The sequence below is a fragment of the Aedes aegypti genome, chromosome 3 (genome assembly GCF_002204515.2).
Source record: "Aedes aegypti strain LVP_AGWG chromosome 3, AaegL5.0 Primary Assembly, whole genome shotgun sequence".
NCBI lineage: Eukaryota > Metazoa > Arthropoda > Insecta > Diptera > Culicidae > Aedes > Aedes aegypti.
In genome coordinates this window covers 34,030,277-34,049,548 of record NC_035109.1, presented here as the reverse complement: position 1 = coordinate 34,049,548, position 19,272 = coordinate 34,030,277, and the positions used below count along the sequence as shown (strand labels likewise).

The following is a 19,272-nucleotide window of genomic DNA, read 5'->3' as shown; positions in this document are numbered from 1 at the left end:
AAGTTCAATATATCTTTCGATGTGACGATTTTACAGCTTTGGTATGTTCGGCAACGTTGTGTACTTTTACAATATACTAGTGGTCCCGGCAAACTTCGTCTTGCCATCAAGTAGGCTGTTGTGAAACGTCAAGCAATCCCCCATACAAAATGACACATAAGTCTTATCCCGTTTTCCCGATTATTCCAGAGATTTTCCCGCACGATCACGTCGCAGCCCTTGTCGAATACAACAGTGAAAAACTTACATCAATCCATTGATCCATTTTCAAGTTATTTCATGACATACAAACACCACTCCATTTTTATTTATATAGATAGATAAAATGTTGTTGCATAGAAATGGTCAAAAAACTGATATTAACGGTAAAATAGGTTAATTTTAAAAATTTAACCGTGAAACCGAAATCAAAAATATCAAGTATGTTCAGCAAAGTATTTTTTTTTTTGACAATAAATAGATCTCAAACTTTGCTAAAGTAATGATCGCACTAATTTTTTTTTTCGGAATTTTTTTTCTTTGGTGCTTTTTTCGGTATAATTTAAAAATTATTTTTTATTATTACTCGGGATGCTTATTCAAAACAATGTCCCGAAGATACCTATGGCCTACAACGCCTCTAGGAAATTTTGACCTCAGAATTTTCAGTATCGTCCCACTGTACGACACGGCCAAAGGATCAAACACTACTCGAGAAGCAGACTCTATCCCAGTTGGAACAAAACGCCAGAAAGAGAAAAAATACACATTTAGACATTTATTTACAGATGCTTCGAGAAATTCCTCCCGTCTTGAAATTCTTCAGGAATCTTACTCAGAATTGTAAGGATTATTACGAATGGCTGTCGAATCACTTCGATCGAACACTTTTCAGAGATTATTTTTTTCTTTTCAAGGTATATTCAGCAATTATTAAGAGTGTTATCAAACAAAAAACTCTAGGACTCGGCCAAGAATTCACCCGAAAAAAATGCCTGTATATTTTTTGGTAAAACAGATTCTGGAATTTCACAAAAACACCGAGAAATTTATGAAAAAAATTTCCTAAGAATTTATCAAGTTTCTTGAGTTTTCAAAACACTTTTTGGAAATATTGTTAGGATCGCTCCAGAAGTACTTCTAGCAACTTCCCCCAAGATTCTTCCTTAAATAATTATTATTCTTAGAATATTTTTCAAGCATCCTGAAGAACTTCAAATGATTGTTTCTGGAATCTTTCTGAAAGAAAAATTTCTCAATTAAGAATAATTCTATATAATTTATATCGATGACATTTCTTGATTCCTAACGAGTTTCCACAGATGTACTCTTACTAAACATTGCATGAGTTCTGAAAGAAGTCCTTAGAGAATTTCTAGAGTAAATTTTAAAACATCTGGAAAAATATCTTGCAAAATTCTTTAAAAGAATCCATGCGGTGTCAATTTTTCATCCAATTGAGCTCTAATTTTGAGAAGGAACTCAGAATCTGGCCTAGGTACGAAAAAGCGGTATGGAGAATAAACGATTTTTCGAATCACTTCAGTACCACTGCAGTAAAATGTAACAAATCTTATATAATTTTATTTCCTCGCCTAAGCGGTACAATCTAGAGTAAGTACAGATAATAACTTCGGGATAAAAATTAACTTTACAGTGAAACCGTAATTTTACGAAAACAGTTTAATTTTTATCCTGTTTGACTATCGGAATAATAATAATATTACAACTTTTCAGAAACCTTTTTGAATGTCCTAGATGGTTTATCTTGATTTGAATAAGTAGCAAACATTGATTTAAGGCAATATTGAACAAAAAAAATCTTTCTTTAATTTTATATGAGGAAATTACGGTGTATCTCTTGCCCCATAAGATATACTAGAAAATTGATTTGATCAAAGTAAAATTGGAGGTGGTACTTTTGCCCCGGGTGGCACAGTTGTCTCTTGACCCCCCCCCCTATACCTGTACGATATATTCTGAACTTTAATTTTATGTAGCTTCAGTTTTTAATGCATTGCACTGAATTCAAGTCAAAAGCATATATCGCATGATGATTCGTGTTGATACATTCTCTACACGGTTTTTTTAGTATTGAAACCATTTTTGGGTGTAGATTGGGGTGCGGCTTATTTTTCAAAAAATTTCAAAACCAAAGGTTCGTGTGTTCTTCTCTATTCAAATCGCATAAAAAGAGTATCCTCAAAGTTCGAGCTAAATATTTTCAAATAAGTTTTATAACTTCGTTATTTTACAACAAAATTTCAATCTCTTCAAAATAAAATTTATGAAAAGTTTGTAGAACATAAGCGTTAAATATAAAAATTAGGACCAGGCTTTAGGATCCTATTCTCCAGAATTCGATATCGAAGGGATCATCGAGTTATAGTACATAAAACCAATGCAAATGAGATCCAAGAGACCATCGAGGTAATCATCAAAACTAATTTTTAATATGGTCTCTAGCTCGATATTGAGATACCAAAAATCGAGTAAGGGCGAGTTGGCTGTAATTTTAGTAATAGTTCTAGACAAAATTTAGGTTCTAAAAATTGAAAATTGGATGAAAATAAAAAAAAAATTGAAAACTTTACTTAAGGTCATGTTTTATTACTTGAAAATTAACCTTCAAGGCGAATACTAATATATTTGGTTCAAACTGCGAAGATCACATCATGGATCTAGTAAAAACTACATGCACTCTTAGGTCGACATAAAGATAATACCAATCATTTCTAATGACACAAAAAAACTTCATTGGATAACAAATCAAAAGAGGATATTTATCATTTAGGATATCTGTAGGCTGTAACTTTCCTCGCCATTTTCCACTGCAAACAGTCATCTGTCGTCTGTAACCATCATGAGGAGGACGTCTGCTGAGTGCCAAATATAATCGTTTTTTCCTGCCGAATAAGCAATAACAGACAAACGCCAGATCCGAACGACAGCCCGACAGAACGAAACAGTCTGCCACAGTGGGGCCAATGTACACCAGAAATAATAACCGAATCGTCGATTATGACGGCAGCGGGTCTCGACCAGATGGAAATATCATGCCTACAACAATCACACACCAAAATAAGCTAGCTTTTTGACTTGCTAGTATATGGAAAAGTATGTGACCTTCCTTAGCCGAGTGGTTAGAGTCCACGGCTACAAAGCAAAGCTATGCTGGAAGTGTCTGGATTCGATTCCCGGTCGGTCCAGGATCTTTCGTAATAAAAATTTCCTTGACCGCCATGGGCATAGAGTATCATTGCTCCTGCCACACGATATACGAATGCGAGAATGGCAACTTTGGCAAATAAAGCGCTCAGTTAATAACTTTGGAAGTGCTCATTGAACACTAAGCTAGGAAGCAGGCCCTGTCCCACTGAGGACGTAATGCCAAGAAGAAGAAGAAGATGGTGAACAGAGTCAGGTACTCACAAGCAATTTTTTTATTTTGTGTAATTGCAAAGCTTGGTTTATTAACTATTTTTTAAACAGTATGGTTTGCTATTGAATTTTGGTTTTCAAATACCTACTCAATATCTTACTAAGCCCGTGAAAAAACCACAACGTTTTAACAACTACCAAAAACAAAAAAAAAAACAAAAAACTCAACGTTTTGTTATGCACCCAGTATTAAAATAACTTAATTTGTTATTGTGCATGTGTGTTCATTTGAATTTATGGTATTCAGTTTTTAGTATTTTGCCTCCTACTACCTCCTTATGAAGAACATACTATATGCTGGTATTTAATTCTAATATACCATGATATGGTAATCGATTGCCATGCTTTTCTGCTCGGGATGTACGCATTTGGGACCGGGAATCTACTCAGAGAGACAGACAGTGAAAATATGTGACTGTAGCCATCAGCACTCACTGCGCCTGGCTGGTGGCTAGACAGAACTCTGCAATAAATCTCAGCAGGATCAATTATGTTTCCACCACCACCGTCAGTCAGTCTGCAAATGCGGGCAAGGCAAAAAAAAATCCGAAACGATCTGAGGCTGCAAATGAGGTCGCTTTCTTGCTACAAACATTCTATTGTGCGAGTGGTGACCAATTAATTGAAGGATAAATTCCTTTCTCCGCTAGCTAAGCCGATGGTTGATGTTTTGTTTGTCGAAGGCATAAATTGTCTCAAGAAGAATTTTTGTTTGGGAAGCTAGCAAAATTAGGAGAGTAGAGTGCAGTGCGCACCGTACCTTCGTGCTGTGCGTACACGAATTCTCTCTGCTCCTGGAAGTTTGTTAAAACCTACCTAAAGAAATAAAACAGTACTTTTCAGTGCTAAAAAACAATACTTTTGAGTGCTAAAATAAAAACGGTAACACTACAGTTTTTCTCTACTATTGATCCCTTTACGATCCTTGTTTGGACCCGTGTCTTTGATTTTTCGTTGGACCTGTTAGCGAAAGCTAGCGGTGGTAATCCTTCTTGGACACCGTCTTGGAAAAAAAAAACTCTTAGAAGGTCACTTCTTCTTTCGTTTATTCACTAAACATGGTTGCAACAACAAACAAAAGGAAGGGCGAATCTCTGAATTCACTACCGTTGTGATTCATATTACGGACACTTAAGGCCTCAGTGAAGTATAACCCAGCTTGGACCATACAAAATAAATCATTCTGTATGATTTTTTAGCGTTATCGAGCGTCGGAAGCCCTTAACTTTCGGATGGTGTGTAAAGAATACGCGTCCGCAACTTGAATAATTTTAAATAAATCAAAACGTGTGGCCTTTTCATGATTCTTATTCCGGACGCTCCCTCACTTTTGCCTCATATTCCGGACGCTTTGATTCGAATTACGGACAGCTCATGATCATCATTAATGGAACAGTCAAATCATCAATTGAAATCGTTCAACCACTTAAGAGATGTCTAAGGTAGTTGGGCATTATAAATTTGCAATGATATTTATGGAAAAAAACCTAATAAAACGAGCCTCGAAAATGAGAACTTTTGGACGACGAAAATTGAAACATTTCGTGTGAAATGTTTCCCATACAAACGACAGTGTCCGGAATTTGAAGCTGTCCGTAATATGAATCAAAACGGTACTTCCTTCCAAAAAATGGGGTTTTAAAACTGTCACTACACGTGGCAAGAATGGAAGAAAGGACGTTTCTTCGGAATGCGAACTTTCTTCCAAGGGTGAAAAGGATAATGTTGATAATTGGGTTGTTTAGTGAAGAAAAATTCACAGTTTGTTGCAGCTTGATCGAAAGAACACAGCATTCTAAGTATAACACGATTTTATTGCACTCCAATATCACAATTATAAATGATTAACAAAAATTTCAATCCGTTGACTCAATGACGTTTCAATTTACACAATGACAGTTCGTCCCGAAATAAAGTTTGCCGAGGGGTGATTCAAAAGTGATTTCCATACTAATTTCAAACTGTGTTTTAAAAATAGTTCCAGGTAACGGAAAATTGTGAAACTTTGTAATCTAGTTCAATTTTTAGCGTAGATTCAGAATATGTTAGAAAATTGATACCCCTAAACAAGCCAATTGCATCGAAATGAGCAATCAGTTCGAAGCTCTAGACAAATTTTCCGAACACCAAATCGAAGCAGTTTCCAGCCCAGACTCTTTGATTCAAGTGATGAAGCAAAGAGTGCCGCCTACCGTGGTCAGTAGGTCGTCCCTTATTTTTCGGAAATGCGAAATGTTAAAAGTTCATCATTGTAAAGTGCTCGTTTTGGTAAGAAAAAAAAAACCAGGAAAAAAATTTGAAGTCCATGCGTGAACGCTAAGTGGTGCCCCAACGACCCTAAAGGTATTGGGTGTAGATGACCCCCGTGCGCCAAATCGAGCTCTAGTGAACGCAACATGAGTACGAAAAGCCACTAGTAACAAATTGATAATCAGCATAGAATATTTAGTAAAATAATAGTTTTTACTGTGGATATCTTCATAACACTGCACGCCGACACAAAATTCAGAACTTCAAAGGGATCGTTCAAATATTACATAACGCAACAGGGGGAGGGAGGGGGTCTTTCGTAGTGTTACGGTTCACACAAAAATTTTAATTTTTTCATACAAAAGTTGTTATGTGGGAGAGGGAGGGGGTCTGAAATTGGCAAATTTTGCGTTACGTAATATTTGAATCATCCCAAAGAAAACAAACTTCTATGCTGATTATCAACGCGCGCAGAACAATTTGTTACTGGTGGCATTTCGTACTCATGCTGCGTGCACTAGAGCAGCGAGCTCGATTTTGCGCACGGGGTCATCTACTCATAATACCTTCAGGGCTGTTGGGGGACTATCTAGCGTCCATGTACGGACTTCAAATTTTTACCTGATTTTTTTCTTACTGAAACGAGCACTTTACAGTGACGAACTTATAACATTTCGCATTTTCGAAAAATAAGGGACGGCCCAGTGGCCAGTTGTTCCGAATTTGGGGGATTTAGGACCCGTATTTCCCGGGAAGCTCTGTTTCAATGAAGATTTGAGCACCTATATTCAAGTAAACTATCGCACAATTTACTTTTCATATAATACCAACAAATGTCATCACTAGATTAAATTATATTTTGATGTTTATTGGTGTTTTTTCGTAATCGAATAGTTATTAATAAACGACGATATGTTTTTCCAAGATAGTTCATATGCAATACAATATAAAGGAACATTCGAAAGATTTATTCAACGATTTGAGTAGGTTTATAGACTTTTTATGATTTCTTTATTTTTGTTGTTTTCTATACGAGCTCGGACTTCGTTGATCCATCTCGCTTACGGTTTCTATTAAATGTAACAGTCACAATGTTTAACGAAAGACTTTAGTTGGTTTTTATTATGGTGTTCGAAATGATTGATTAAGGGGTCTATTTTATTAGTCGAGTCGATCAAAAACGACTCGAAGGGAGTCACTGTCGACCAAAAATTTCGCTCGACACGACTCTGTCACTCGAATTATTCGGCAGTTGTCCACTCTATGTGACAGGATTAATATGGTTTTAGATGGGTGACTTCTAAAATATGCATGCCTTCTGTGTTCGACAGTGACTGCAGACGAGTCACATAAAATGGTTCGATTTACAAAATAGATCCTAAATGTTGGCAAGTATTATTTGAATTTAAGATGATTTGTCTAGCATGACCTGATGAAGGCTTCAACTATCAAAAAACGAAGCCAACAGATATTTTTGGAGAAACATAATTAATTACTCACAAATAAGAGAGATAATCGTGCCAATTTACTGTTCTTAAATATAATATACATTAAATATAAAAAAATCGAAGAACTCCATCAAATTAGCTTAATTTACAGGTTTTTAAGGATTTCCCGGGATCCCGGGAATTCCCGGGAAATGACAATTTTATTTCCAGTTTCCCGGGAAGTCAAATCCCGGGAAAATTGAAAACTCTAGCCGTCGGTGCCAAAAGTGGGGTCATGGTACAAAAAATTGTCGCATGGATGCTAAACGCATGATTTGCGGAGGTTCCTCTCACGCTAAGGACGTCTGTCCAGTGAAGGAGGATACCGATAAGTTCATATGCGCCAATTGCGGGGGCAATCATAAGTCAATTTTTTGGGTTTGCCCTTCGTGTAGGCGAGTCGTCAAGGCTCGTGTCAGACAGATGAACGATAATGTCCGCTACGATAATGGTCGTTTCCGGAATTCCCCTGGTAGAGTATCGACCAATGCCCATTTTTCAGTTAACGATCGCTTGGTCAAGAATCATACCTATCAGGAAGATTATAATCACGCTCATTCACAAACTAATTTTAATCCGTCGGTAGCCGTTCGAATATTTTAATTTCGAATGTATCTATCCAAGGAAAATCCTTTGCCGATATCTTAGCAGGTAATTTGAACTCCTCCCCTTTTCATACTATGAGTACTAGAGTGGTTCAAAAAATCGTTTTTGCTCCACACCGCTCATTCGATTCAAGATCAAATTCTGAGTGCCCTCTAAAAATTTGAGCTCATTTGGATAAAAACTGAGACTGCACAAGCCCTTTAAAGTTTATATGGGAATTACTATGGAAAAAGCAACCAATTCATTCAATCGGTCATAGTGTTTGCCCATGTACTCTTGGGGATTAGAGCTATGTTGATACTGTGAGATACAATAATCAGCTACAACTTTGCCGAAGACCGTTTTCAAATCGGATACCCCAGTAATTAGTTATTGATTTTTGAATGAGTTATAAAACTTTGGCTATAGTTATTGGGCTGTTCTGCAGGCACCACTGGATGTATGCAGTAAAACATAGAAGCCATGATTTGTGCGTGCTATTTTTCGCGCCAGGTGCAGCAATGTTGCCTGTTCAGAAGTAAAATGAGCACTGCTGAAGAATTTGTGACTGGATATAAATGAATAACTAATTACTGAGGCGTCCGATTTGAAAACGGTCTTAGACAAAGTTGTAGCTGATGAATGTATCTCACTGTATCAACGTAGTTCTAATCCTCAAGAGCACATGGGCAAACACTATGACCGATTGTATGAATTGGTATCTTTTCTCATAGTAATTCCCATATAAACTTTGAAGGGATTGTGCAGTCTCAGTTTTCATCCAAATAAGCTCAAATTTTGGGAGGACACTCAGAATTTGATCTAGAATCGAATGAGCGGTGTGGAGCAAAAACGATTTTTTGAACCACTCTAATGAGTACCCATTCTAATTGTTTCAAATCAAATGGGTAAAATCCTGCCGCCACAGGAAACTTCTACTCCGCCTCTTCGTCCACCGAAAATTCTGAAGGAAAATCATCAAATATACCCACTTCAAGTGTCTGCCTCTGATTTTAATTTTCTAACTGAACAATTGACTCTAATGATTGATGCAATGTTCAAAGCCACCACTATGACTGAAGCAGTCCAAGTTGGTGTAAAATTTACTAATCAAATTGCTATTGGATTACGTTTTTCTAATGAATCCAATAAATAATAAATTAAATATTTTAAATTGGAATGCTCGTTCTTTGAATGGTAAAGAGGACGAGTTATGTAATGTTCTTACAACTAATAACGTGCAAAAGAGATTCTAACTTTTTTGTTTATCGTAATGATTGACTTGATGGGGCATGTGGGTGAGTTGCAATCATTATTCATAGGAGTATAAAACATCGATTGGTTTCGTCATTCGAAACTAAAGTTTTTGAAACTTGAGGTGTTTCAGTTGAAACACAGCTTGGTAAAAATACTTTCATAGCTGCCTATTTGCCTTTTCAATGCTCTGGACAGCAATTTTATTTGCTCCAAACTAACTTGCGAAAATTGACTCGTAATAAGTCAAATTTTTTTGTCATTGGTGACTTTAATGCCAAACATCGGTCATTGAATAATTCTCAAAATAATTCCAACGGCAGAATTTTATTTGATGAATGCTCTTCAGGATATTTCTCAATTCAATACCGTGATAGCCTTACATGTTTTCCTCTTCTAGGAATCCATCTACGAATGATTTGGTCTTAACTCATGCTGATTTTGAATCTGATCATGTTCCCGTTACGTTTCAAATATATCATGATGCGATGCTCAATCCTATCAGTTCTATTTTCAATTGTTTTCGAGCCAACTGGAATATATATGAAACATATATTGACTCTAATCTTGATGTTAACATTTCTTTACAAACAAAACTTGATATTGACAATGCTCTTGAAACTTTAACAAATTCCATTGTTGAAGCCAGTAGCATTGCAGTTCCAAAATGTGAAGTAAAATTTGAATCCGTGATTATAGACGATGATCTTAAACTCTTGATCCGCCTTAAAAACGTGAGGAAAAGGCAATTTCAACGCACTCGCGATCCTGCTATGAAAATTATATGGCAGGATTTGCAGCGAAAGAAATCAAGAAACGTTTTGCACAATTAAGAAACAAAAATTTTGAAAATAAGATTTCTGAATTGGACCCTGGCTCTAAGCCCTTTTGGAAATTGAGCGGTTCCACAGAAAATGACGACTTTTTTCCCAAATTTCATTTTTATATTTTTTGATTTGGATGAAATTTTGCACATGCTTTCTTTATGCCCAAAAATGCCTTTTTGCATCATCGGCTCGCCATTTTGACTCTAGCCTTACTTTTGAGAAGGGCCTAAGAAAAAAAATCCTTAATAATTTTCAAAAAATTATAACTTAGAAACAGTTTGTCGGATCAGTTTGGTGCCTTCCGCAAAGTTTTAGGTTATTGTTGGGACTATCTGGAAAAAATATATACACTGTAAAAAAAAGTTGTATTTTTTATATATCGTTAGTTGTATTTTTATGTATATATATATTGATTTTTTTTATTTTTTTATATGTTAAAGTAGACAAAAAATGAAGTCTTTTGCAAAGTGGGTCAAGATGGAGAAATCATGGACAAAAAAGTTGTGATTTTTTGAAAATAGGTGAATTTGTTAAAAATGGTCATAATAAACTTTTTAAATATTTTTAAACTCAATTTTATGAAGGTACGCAAAATTTACAACAAAAAATGTATACGGAAAAATCAGGCTAACTTTTACCGTTTTAAAGATACAGCGATTTTAATACAAAATTATGATGAAATTTTCAATTTTCGGTCATTATAATATAACTTAGAAACGGTTTGTCCGATCAGTTTGGAGTCTTCCGCAAAGTTTTAGGTTATTGTTGGGACTATCTGGAAAAAATATACACTGTAAAAATAAATGTTGTAATTTTTTGTATATCGAAAATTAAGCTTAAAATCAATTTTCTCAAAAATCGTATTTTTGATTTTTTTTTTTATTTTTTTATATGTTAAAGTAGACAAAAAATGAAGTATTTTGTACAGTGGGTCAAGATGGAGAAATCATGGACAAAAAAGTTATGATTTTTTAAAAAAAGGTTGATTTTTCAATATGGTCTAAATAAACTTTTTGAATGCTTTTTGACCCGATTTTATGAGAGTACGCAAAATGTTCAACAAAAAAGGTATATGAGAAAATTTTGCTAATTGCTACCGAAACATTTGAAAAGTTTATTATGACCATTTTCAACAAATTCACCTTTTTTTTAAATCATAACTTTTTTGTCCATGATTTCTCCATCTTGACCCACTGTGCAAAAGACTTCATTTTTTGTCTACTTTAACATATAAAAAAATAAAAAAAAAATCAAAAATACGATTTTTGAGAAAATTGATTTTAAAGCTTTATTTTCGATATACAGTGGGATTCCGTTTTTGGCATGCTCCATTTTTGGCACCCTCCGATTTTGGCAACAAAATGGATCCGTTTTTGGCAACAATTTTAAATACCACTAAAATTAGTGATTTTTTGTAAATATCATCGTGTCTGTCGCTTTATTAAGCTAAATAGCAGGTCAACTACGCACCGATTACATTCCAGTGATCCATTTTCGTCGATATTCCCTAAATCTCATTAACTACTAAGGGCTTCCTTACGTGGTTATTTACTTCAGGATGGTCATTGGTCATGCATTCGCAACGTTTCATGAGGCAATTAATCTCCACCAGAATCTCAAATAGAGACCAATCTCTTTGGCAATCATACTGAGTGACCAGCCCACTTGAGTCTGCCAGTAGGTGATACACTAAAAAAACACTTCTCTTCAGATTTTGTTTGAACAAGCACAAGCACATAAGGGCAACAAAAAGTCTATGTAAAAAGTTTTTTTTTCTCTCACCTTTTTAGCTCACTGTTCCTATTATTATGGAGTTACATACATAATGTATGAAAACACACACCATTAATAGATACAAATTCAGCAAAATGTCGTGCATCTAAGGATGTCGTGCATTTATGGATTTTCAATAAATAAATTGCGTTATTCTAGTGAATTGCAGAAGTGTCAATATATAATCCATAAAATAAGTGTATATTTTACTATATTTTATATTATTTTTGAAGAATTCCAATGTGCAACTCAATACCAGCACCATAATAAATGCGAACACAGTTCAAACTACACTTTATTCTCAATAATATCATTGAAGCGTGTGATAAAACAATTGAAAGTAACTTTTTGTTGGTGGTATTCTTTCTGCGTCAACTATTTAGAGATACGTTCCTTCTTTGTTGGAGATTCTTTAAGATGTTAGATTTGTTAAAAGACGATCCAGTATTCTGTACAAGATTTTTAATTAAGGATACGGGTCTCAATATGATCAAAATGTTCCTTACGAGCTGGGTTTATGAGTTCCCTAACTGTACCCTGGAGAATTCCTAGGAGATTCTTGGTTCTTAAGGAACTTCTCTGAAATTTTAACGGATTCTTGAGGATGTCTGCAGATTCCCAGCGGACACTGAGGGTTTCTTGCGGGATCTTGATAATATATAATTGGTTATTGAAGATTAAGTCCAAAATTCCTATTTGGCATCGTTTTAATTCCTAATGTATTAATGTAGATTAATGTAGATGGTATTTTGAGTATTTCTGTCGAAATCTTGTGGACTTGGAAAAGGTTTCCAGAGGAATTTGAGGAGTGCTAGTGGTCACTTAAGAATAATAAACTTTTGAAAATTTCCATTGGAAACTTGAGAATTTTTGGCAATATCCCAGCATGTTCCTAGCATAGCCCTAGCGTTTTCCTGTAGATTACTTACGAGCACCTGAAGATTCCTATCAGGCTCTTGAGGTTTCATAGCAGAATCCTGTAAATTTCCGTTAATTTCATAAGGTAGGTGTAAAACATATGTCAAGTTCAATTATAACTCATTTCAAGTAAAAATGATAAAAGTTTGTTTGTGTATTCTACAAAATTAGGATCCTGAGATGTTGTTGTTTATGTTTGCTCTTTTGACTGCAGTCAATCATTTATTACAAAATGCATTACTTTATCATAAACATAAATGAATGGGAGAATTCTTAACTAATCGACTTTTGTAAAATTTTACGCTAAAGCCAAGGGGGTTGTCACTCTACGCAGTGTGCCTTGCGCAGCTATGGCACATTTCGGCGCACTGCCTGGCACAGTTTTTATTTATGGTGGGTTGCTATAAAAATCATAGTGAACTGATATTTCCGTCTCAGCAATCATTGAGTTTTATAATAATAATGTTATTAGCATCCCGAAAGAAGTAATAACAAATTTAGACTATCTTAAATTTGTTGAAGAGAGGTAAACAAGAAAATAAAATTACACATGTCAATGCTTGCTGAGCTCGATTTTCTGAAATTTCTGTTCATTGATTTTTTATGGCATGTAGCATGTTTGGCGCGCTTGGCGCACCTTGGCGCTTTGAAGGCACAGCTGTACCGAATGAAGTGCGTAGAGTGACCTTCCCCTTGGCCAAAGCCTTAGTTAAACTGATTTTTAATATTCATTAAATAAAAAAAAATCTCATGCCGTTTTGCAATACCCAGCGCTTTTATTTTGTAAATTAGTCTTTGTATGAATACAGAAATACATATTACTTTTTTTTCGTATGCTTACACAGTTTTAGGAAAATGTGCAGTTCTTGTATAAAGGTCACTTCTGCGATTATTGATTTTACATAGCCCACTCATACAAATAGTGTACATAAAGCTTCTCAAAATCATTAAAGACGTAGAGGTGTAAAAAGTATGTATGTAGAAAGTTTGCCACAATAAAGAATACGGCGCTATAGATTCATAGCATAGCACAACCCTACGGAAAACTGCTTCTAAGTGAACCGTTCTGAAGTCTCGATACCATAAGGTTCCATAAGGATGATGTAATAATATTCTAATGATGTTTTCAAAACCAATAGTTGAAAAATAAAATTTAAAAGAAGGGTTCCGATTTTGGCACGGTTCCGTTTTTGGCAACTGAAAATTTCGACTTTGTTGCCAAAAACTGAATCCCACTGTATAAAAAATTACAAAAAATTTTTTACAGTTTATATTTTTTTCCAGATAGTCCCAACAATAACCTAAAACTTTGCGGAAGACTCCAAACTGATCGAACAAACCGTTTCTAAGTTATATTATAATGACCGAAAATTGAAAATTTTATCATAACTTTGTATTAAAATCGCTGTATCTTTAAAACGGTAAAAGTTAGCCTAATTTTTCCGTATACCTTTTTTGTTGTAAATTTTGCGTACTTTCAAAAAATCGAGTTGAAAAATATTTAAATAGTTTATTATGACCATTTTTAAAAATTCACCTATTTTCAAAAAATCACAACTTTTTTGTCCATGATTTCTCCATCTAAACCCACTGTGCAAAAGACTTCATTTTTTGTCTACTTTAACATATAAAAAAATAAAAAAAAATCAAAAATACGATTTTTATGAAAACTGATTTTTAAGCTTTATTTTCGATATATAAAAAATTACAACATTTTTTTTACAGTGTATATTTTTTTACAGATAGTCCCAACAATAACCTAAAACTTTGCGGAAGGCACCAAACTGATCGGACAAACCGTTTCTAAGTTATAATTTTTTGAAAATTATTAAGGATTTTTTTCTTAAGCCCTTCTCAAAAGTAAGGCTAGAGTCAAAATGGCGAGCCGATGATGCAAAAAGGCATTTTTGGGCATAAAGAAAGCATGTGCAAAATTTCATCCAAATCAGAAAATACAAAAGTAAACCGACATTCGAATTCAAATGGAACCGCTCAATTATCTAAAATTTTGAAGAAAAAAAATAGAAGCCAATACCGGCATTGGAAAAAGAAAAACAAATTATTTCTAACTAATTGCGAAAAAGCCCAAAAACTTGCTTTGCAGTTTAAAAGGCGCGCACAATTTTAATTTAGGACTTAATAGTCCAATAGAAAATCAAGTTACTCAGGACTTCGAAACTATTCTCAATCAAGTGAACGTTTTCGATAATTCCTGTGAGGCTGTTTTGGAAGAAGTGAGAACTATTATTAAAAAATTCAAAAATATGAAAGCTCCTGGCGATGATGGAATTTTTTACATCCTCATCAAGAAACTTCCAGAAAGTAGCTTATCATTCTTAGTTGATATATTTAACAAATGTTTTCAATTGGCATATTTTTCTGACAAATGGAAAAATGCAAAGGTTGTTCCAATTTTGAAACCAGACCAAAATCCTGCAGAAGCTTCTAGCTATCGTCCAATCAGTTTGCTTTCCTCCATCAGTAAACTTTTTGAAAAGGCTATTCTGAACAGAATGATGGTCCACATCAACGAAAATTCAATGTTTGCCAATGAACAGTTCGGATTCCGCCATGGAATTCGACCACTCATCAACTTTTACGTGTAACAAATTTGATCCGTTCCAACAAATCTGAAGGCTATTCTACTGGTCTTGCTCTTCTAGACATAGAAAAAGCATTCGACAGTGTTTGGCATAAAGGTTTGATCATAAAATTAAAAAACTTTAATTTTCCAACTTATATTGTAAGAATAATTCAAAAATATCTGTCATATCGTACACTTCAGGTTAATTATCAGAACTCCAGATCTGAAAGACTTCCTGTAACAGCTGGTGTTCCTCTAGGCAGCATTTTGGGAGCAATATTATACAATATTTTCAAATCTGACTTACCTGGCTTACCTCAAGGATGTCAAAAATCTTTGTTTGCGGATGACACAGGCCTCTCCCCAAAAAGAAGAAGCCTGCGTGTCATCTGTAGTAGATTGCAAAAAAGTTTGGATTTTTTTTTTCATACTTGCAAAAATGGAAGATTTCTCCTAATGCTTCTAAAACTCAACTAATAATATTCCCACATAAACCAAAAGCTCTTTATTTGAAACCTTCAAGTAGACATGTTGTCACGATGAGAGGGGTTCCAATAAATTGGTCAGATGAAGTTAGGTATCTATGACTCATGCTAGGAAAGAATTTTTATTTTTATTTTTATTAATAGAAAATCAAAACTTTGTCTTAAGAACAAGCTTTTGATATTCAAACAAATTTTCAGGCCAGCCATGTTGTATGCTGTACCAATATGGACTAGCTGTTGTAATACCAGGAAAAGAGCTCTACAGAGAATTCAAAATAAAATTTGAAAATGATTCTGAAGCCTCCTCCCTGATATAGTACTAATGAGTAACATAGAATATCCCATGTTGAAACATTGGAACAAATGTTGAATAAAATAATTTACAATTTTAGACAAAAATCATTGCATTCTTCTTGTGGGTCACACTGTCTGTGTCAACACGACAATTTTATGAATGAAAAAGTAGAAGAAATTTTAACCGACACTCACCCCATCCCCTTTGTATGCATGATGTAAAAACCCCGCCTGACATAATGGGGAAAAGGATTTTGAAATCTGATGCGACGAGACATCAGCTGAACTGAACACGATGTGCAAGCTTTAGCGAAAGAGAACAGCCAACAGTAAACACCCATCTCGGAATGGGGGAATGTATAATTTAATTTGTAAATGAATATTTCTTGTTTAATAGCTACTGTCGTAGTGGCCGTCAAAAATTTTGGCAAGAGTTTTCGGCGATGTGCAAACGTTGTTGGCTGGCGTCGTGATGATGAGCGTTGGGTTGGATGTGAGTCACGTTCTGGACGAGACTAGACGAGATGCAGTTAAAAATTTGGAATTCAATGACTGTTGGGTTGTTTTTCCCCCAAATTAAGTTTCCACAAAAACACCCAAACTTTAGTTTCAAATGAAAAAGTTGATGTTTTATACCCCTACGAATGATGATAGGAACTCCACCACATGCTTCATCCAGTCAATCATTACGATAAACAAAAAAGTTTGCATCTCTTTTGAGCTTGGATCCAGGTTTCAAATAGGTGGAGTAATAACGGTAACTGACAAAAAAAATTGGGATAAAGTAGACAAATTTAAATCCAATATACTTACTGTGGTATGTAGGGAGCTTTCGTTGAGTTCTTCAGATGCCGCTGAAGCGTGGTGTGAATGTTTGGCGGGATCAGTCTGTTGACGGGTTTGGACTGTATTGGTAAAAAAACGAAACAGAAAAAATCCCAAGTTAGTCAAAGTATGTTAAATCTCAATTAGTGAAAAATGTGCGCTCGTTGTTTCACTTAGGTATGGTAGAGAAGATACCACGTCGTCATGGCCGTCAAAATCTGAATTAGGCTGCTCTGTCACCCGCCCGCGTATGTTGCTCGTTTTAATTTCGCTTATTCCACCCGAGGGACTATGAATAGCAGTGGAGCCATACACGTGCTGACGGACGACGACGGCATTTTGTAGGTACTGTAAAATGGGGTGAAGTTGATCACTTTTGGGCGATTCTGTTCCATGAAATATGATGGGCTGTACGTTTTATCATCTAAATATTTTTTAAAACCCGGATATTTAATGAATTATGCGAATTTTGCAAATGCTATAAAAATAACAAAAACGATTTTTAGAATTTCAATTTTTTTTGTTTTTAAAAATGAAGAGATATGCTACTCACCAAATATAGAGTCACTGAATCAGAATCAAGTCCCAAAAATCTTACAACCTGCTGATAAATCGCTAAGTACAAAAATTGAATATTGTGAATTACCGAATAAAAAACAAAAATATATTTTTTTCTTTGAAAGTGACAACTTGTTCACACAAAAAGTTTTCTATTCTAAATGCATCTCAAAACTAAGTTCAGAAAATAAATCAGGAATATATGGAACAGTCTATTTCAATGGTGTCTTTATATGGCCTTGGTAAATGTTGATAGTTTGGAGAAGATCACTGTAACAGTTCATCGAACAATTCCTTAAATATCTGTTTTTCCGTGGTATGATTATATTAAATGTCATCATCAGAGAAGTTTTGACAATTTAAATCATATTACAGTTCTCTTTGAAGACACCTCTGGCTACGGGAATGATCAACATCTCCCCACTGGTCAACCACACCCCAAATGACGGTGTTAGTTCGTTTCCGCTTGCCTGACTGGCTGACTGTCGGGTGGCAGATTTTGTCTCACTTGAGTAATTGGCCGGACGAGGTCGTGGGAGGCAAATTTTGACAGTCGCCACCGTAAATGAAAATGAAAATGCGAAAATTTACACGGGGTAGAAGAAAGAATAAAACTTTTGCGGTTACCGGTTGGTTTGGTCGGTTGGTTGGTTGGGCCCATTCACAAATTTTCGTTTCAATTTTTTGTTCTGTTCGTGTTTTTGTTTGCGGTTTTTATTTTGGCAGTGACATGCGACTTATGATGTACGGTTTGTTGTGTACTTTTCTCGTTGACGTAAAACACGTCGACCCGTTAGTTACGTGATTTGAATGATACTTCTATTCAACGGTCAAGATTTATTTTTCCTCGTGTATGTCATTGTAAACTATTTCTGTGATTTTCGAATTTATTTGATTGTTTCACTCTTTTTCATGAATACTTTGCAATAGTTATTAGACTAATTTTCGGTGCTCGGTTGGGTAAATTTAATTATCAATTGTGTTACTTATCCCCGATTATCCCCCGAATAGCCCACTTCCCTGAAAAGTTTTGGCACTTGTAATTGCAAGTTGGTGAACGAACTATTGATCTGATATGCACCCTTCTTTATTTGATTGGCGGTTCTACCGAGTTTTACCGTCCTTAGTCTTCTTGGCAACATGTGTTTAATCGAGCATGACCAAATACCTCCTTCTTTTGATAGCTTATCGTTCTTTCTAGTTCACTACTCAGTCACTGAATACTATTTTTGTGCCTTTTATATTTGCATGACCTTTGGGGGGTTATTCAGGGAATTGATATTCGAAAAAAAGTGGCATTCGAGAAATCGGCGTTCGGGGAAACGACGTACTGGGAAATTACATTCGGGGAAAAGTAGCACAATCTAATTATCAACTAATTATTTCTGATAATTCTATTCTGACGTCAAATTTAAATGTGGCCTTCAGCAAAGTTGTAGCTAGGAAGATTTCACCTGAGAAGAGCTTCTGAACTTTTTCGTAGACAATTTTGACAAACAGTTAGAGAGCTGAACACAAAAGGTTGGCCTTTTCCATACTAATTTCAATATGAATTTTAATGACGTGTGCACGGCCAATTTTCTTCCAAATCAATTTCAAGTTTGAAAGGATAATATTATCATTAATTGATAAAATTCAAATTTAATATCAGTCTACCCAAGTAGCACGCGAAATATCTTCCAAAGAGATGCTGTTCAAAAATGGTTTCAATCGCGTATCAATCAAAGCATATGTAACTTACCTGGTTCTAATTCGGTTGCATATCAATATCAAGGTTCATAAAGTTTCATTGCCGTTCCAATGAACATGTATTTTACTCCTTGTTTGACGTTCAACATATTTGAAACGACAAGATTTGTTGCAAATGTCTTTTGCAAATAGCAATGTTGTCAAATTTATCAAGATGTTTTCAGCAATTTTTCGAACAAATTCTTGAAACTTCTCCCAAAATGCCGGTTTTAATGTTATGTTTAAAATGACTGTCATTTAAAGCATCCACAACTTGCATTCAA

General features: G+C 35.0%; 1 protein-coding gene across 25 annotated transcripts in view; it reads right to left on the bottom strand.

Annotated features, from left to right (window-relative positions):
• Positions 1-19,272, bottom strand: part of LOC5577684 — a 245,090-nt gene that overhangs the window by 44,292 nt on the left and 181,526 nt on the right. For all 25 annotated transcript variants that reach the window (XR_002501267.1, XR_002501269.1, XR_002501268.1 and 22 more), the window contains one exon: positions 16,691-16,782. Coding sequence is in view for 22 of the 25 variants with exons in the window: in XM_021849744.1 (XP_021705436.1) it covers positions 16,691-16,782 (92 nt within the window). In the remaining 3 variants the exon portion in view is untranslated. The remainder of the gene's footprint in view (positions 1-16,690; positions 16,783-19,272) is intronic.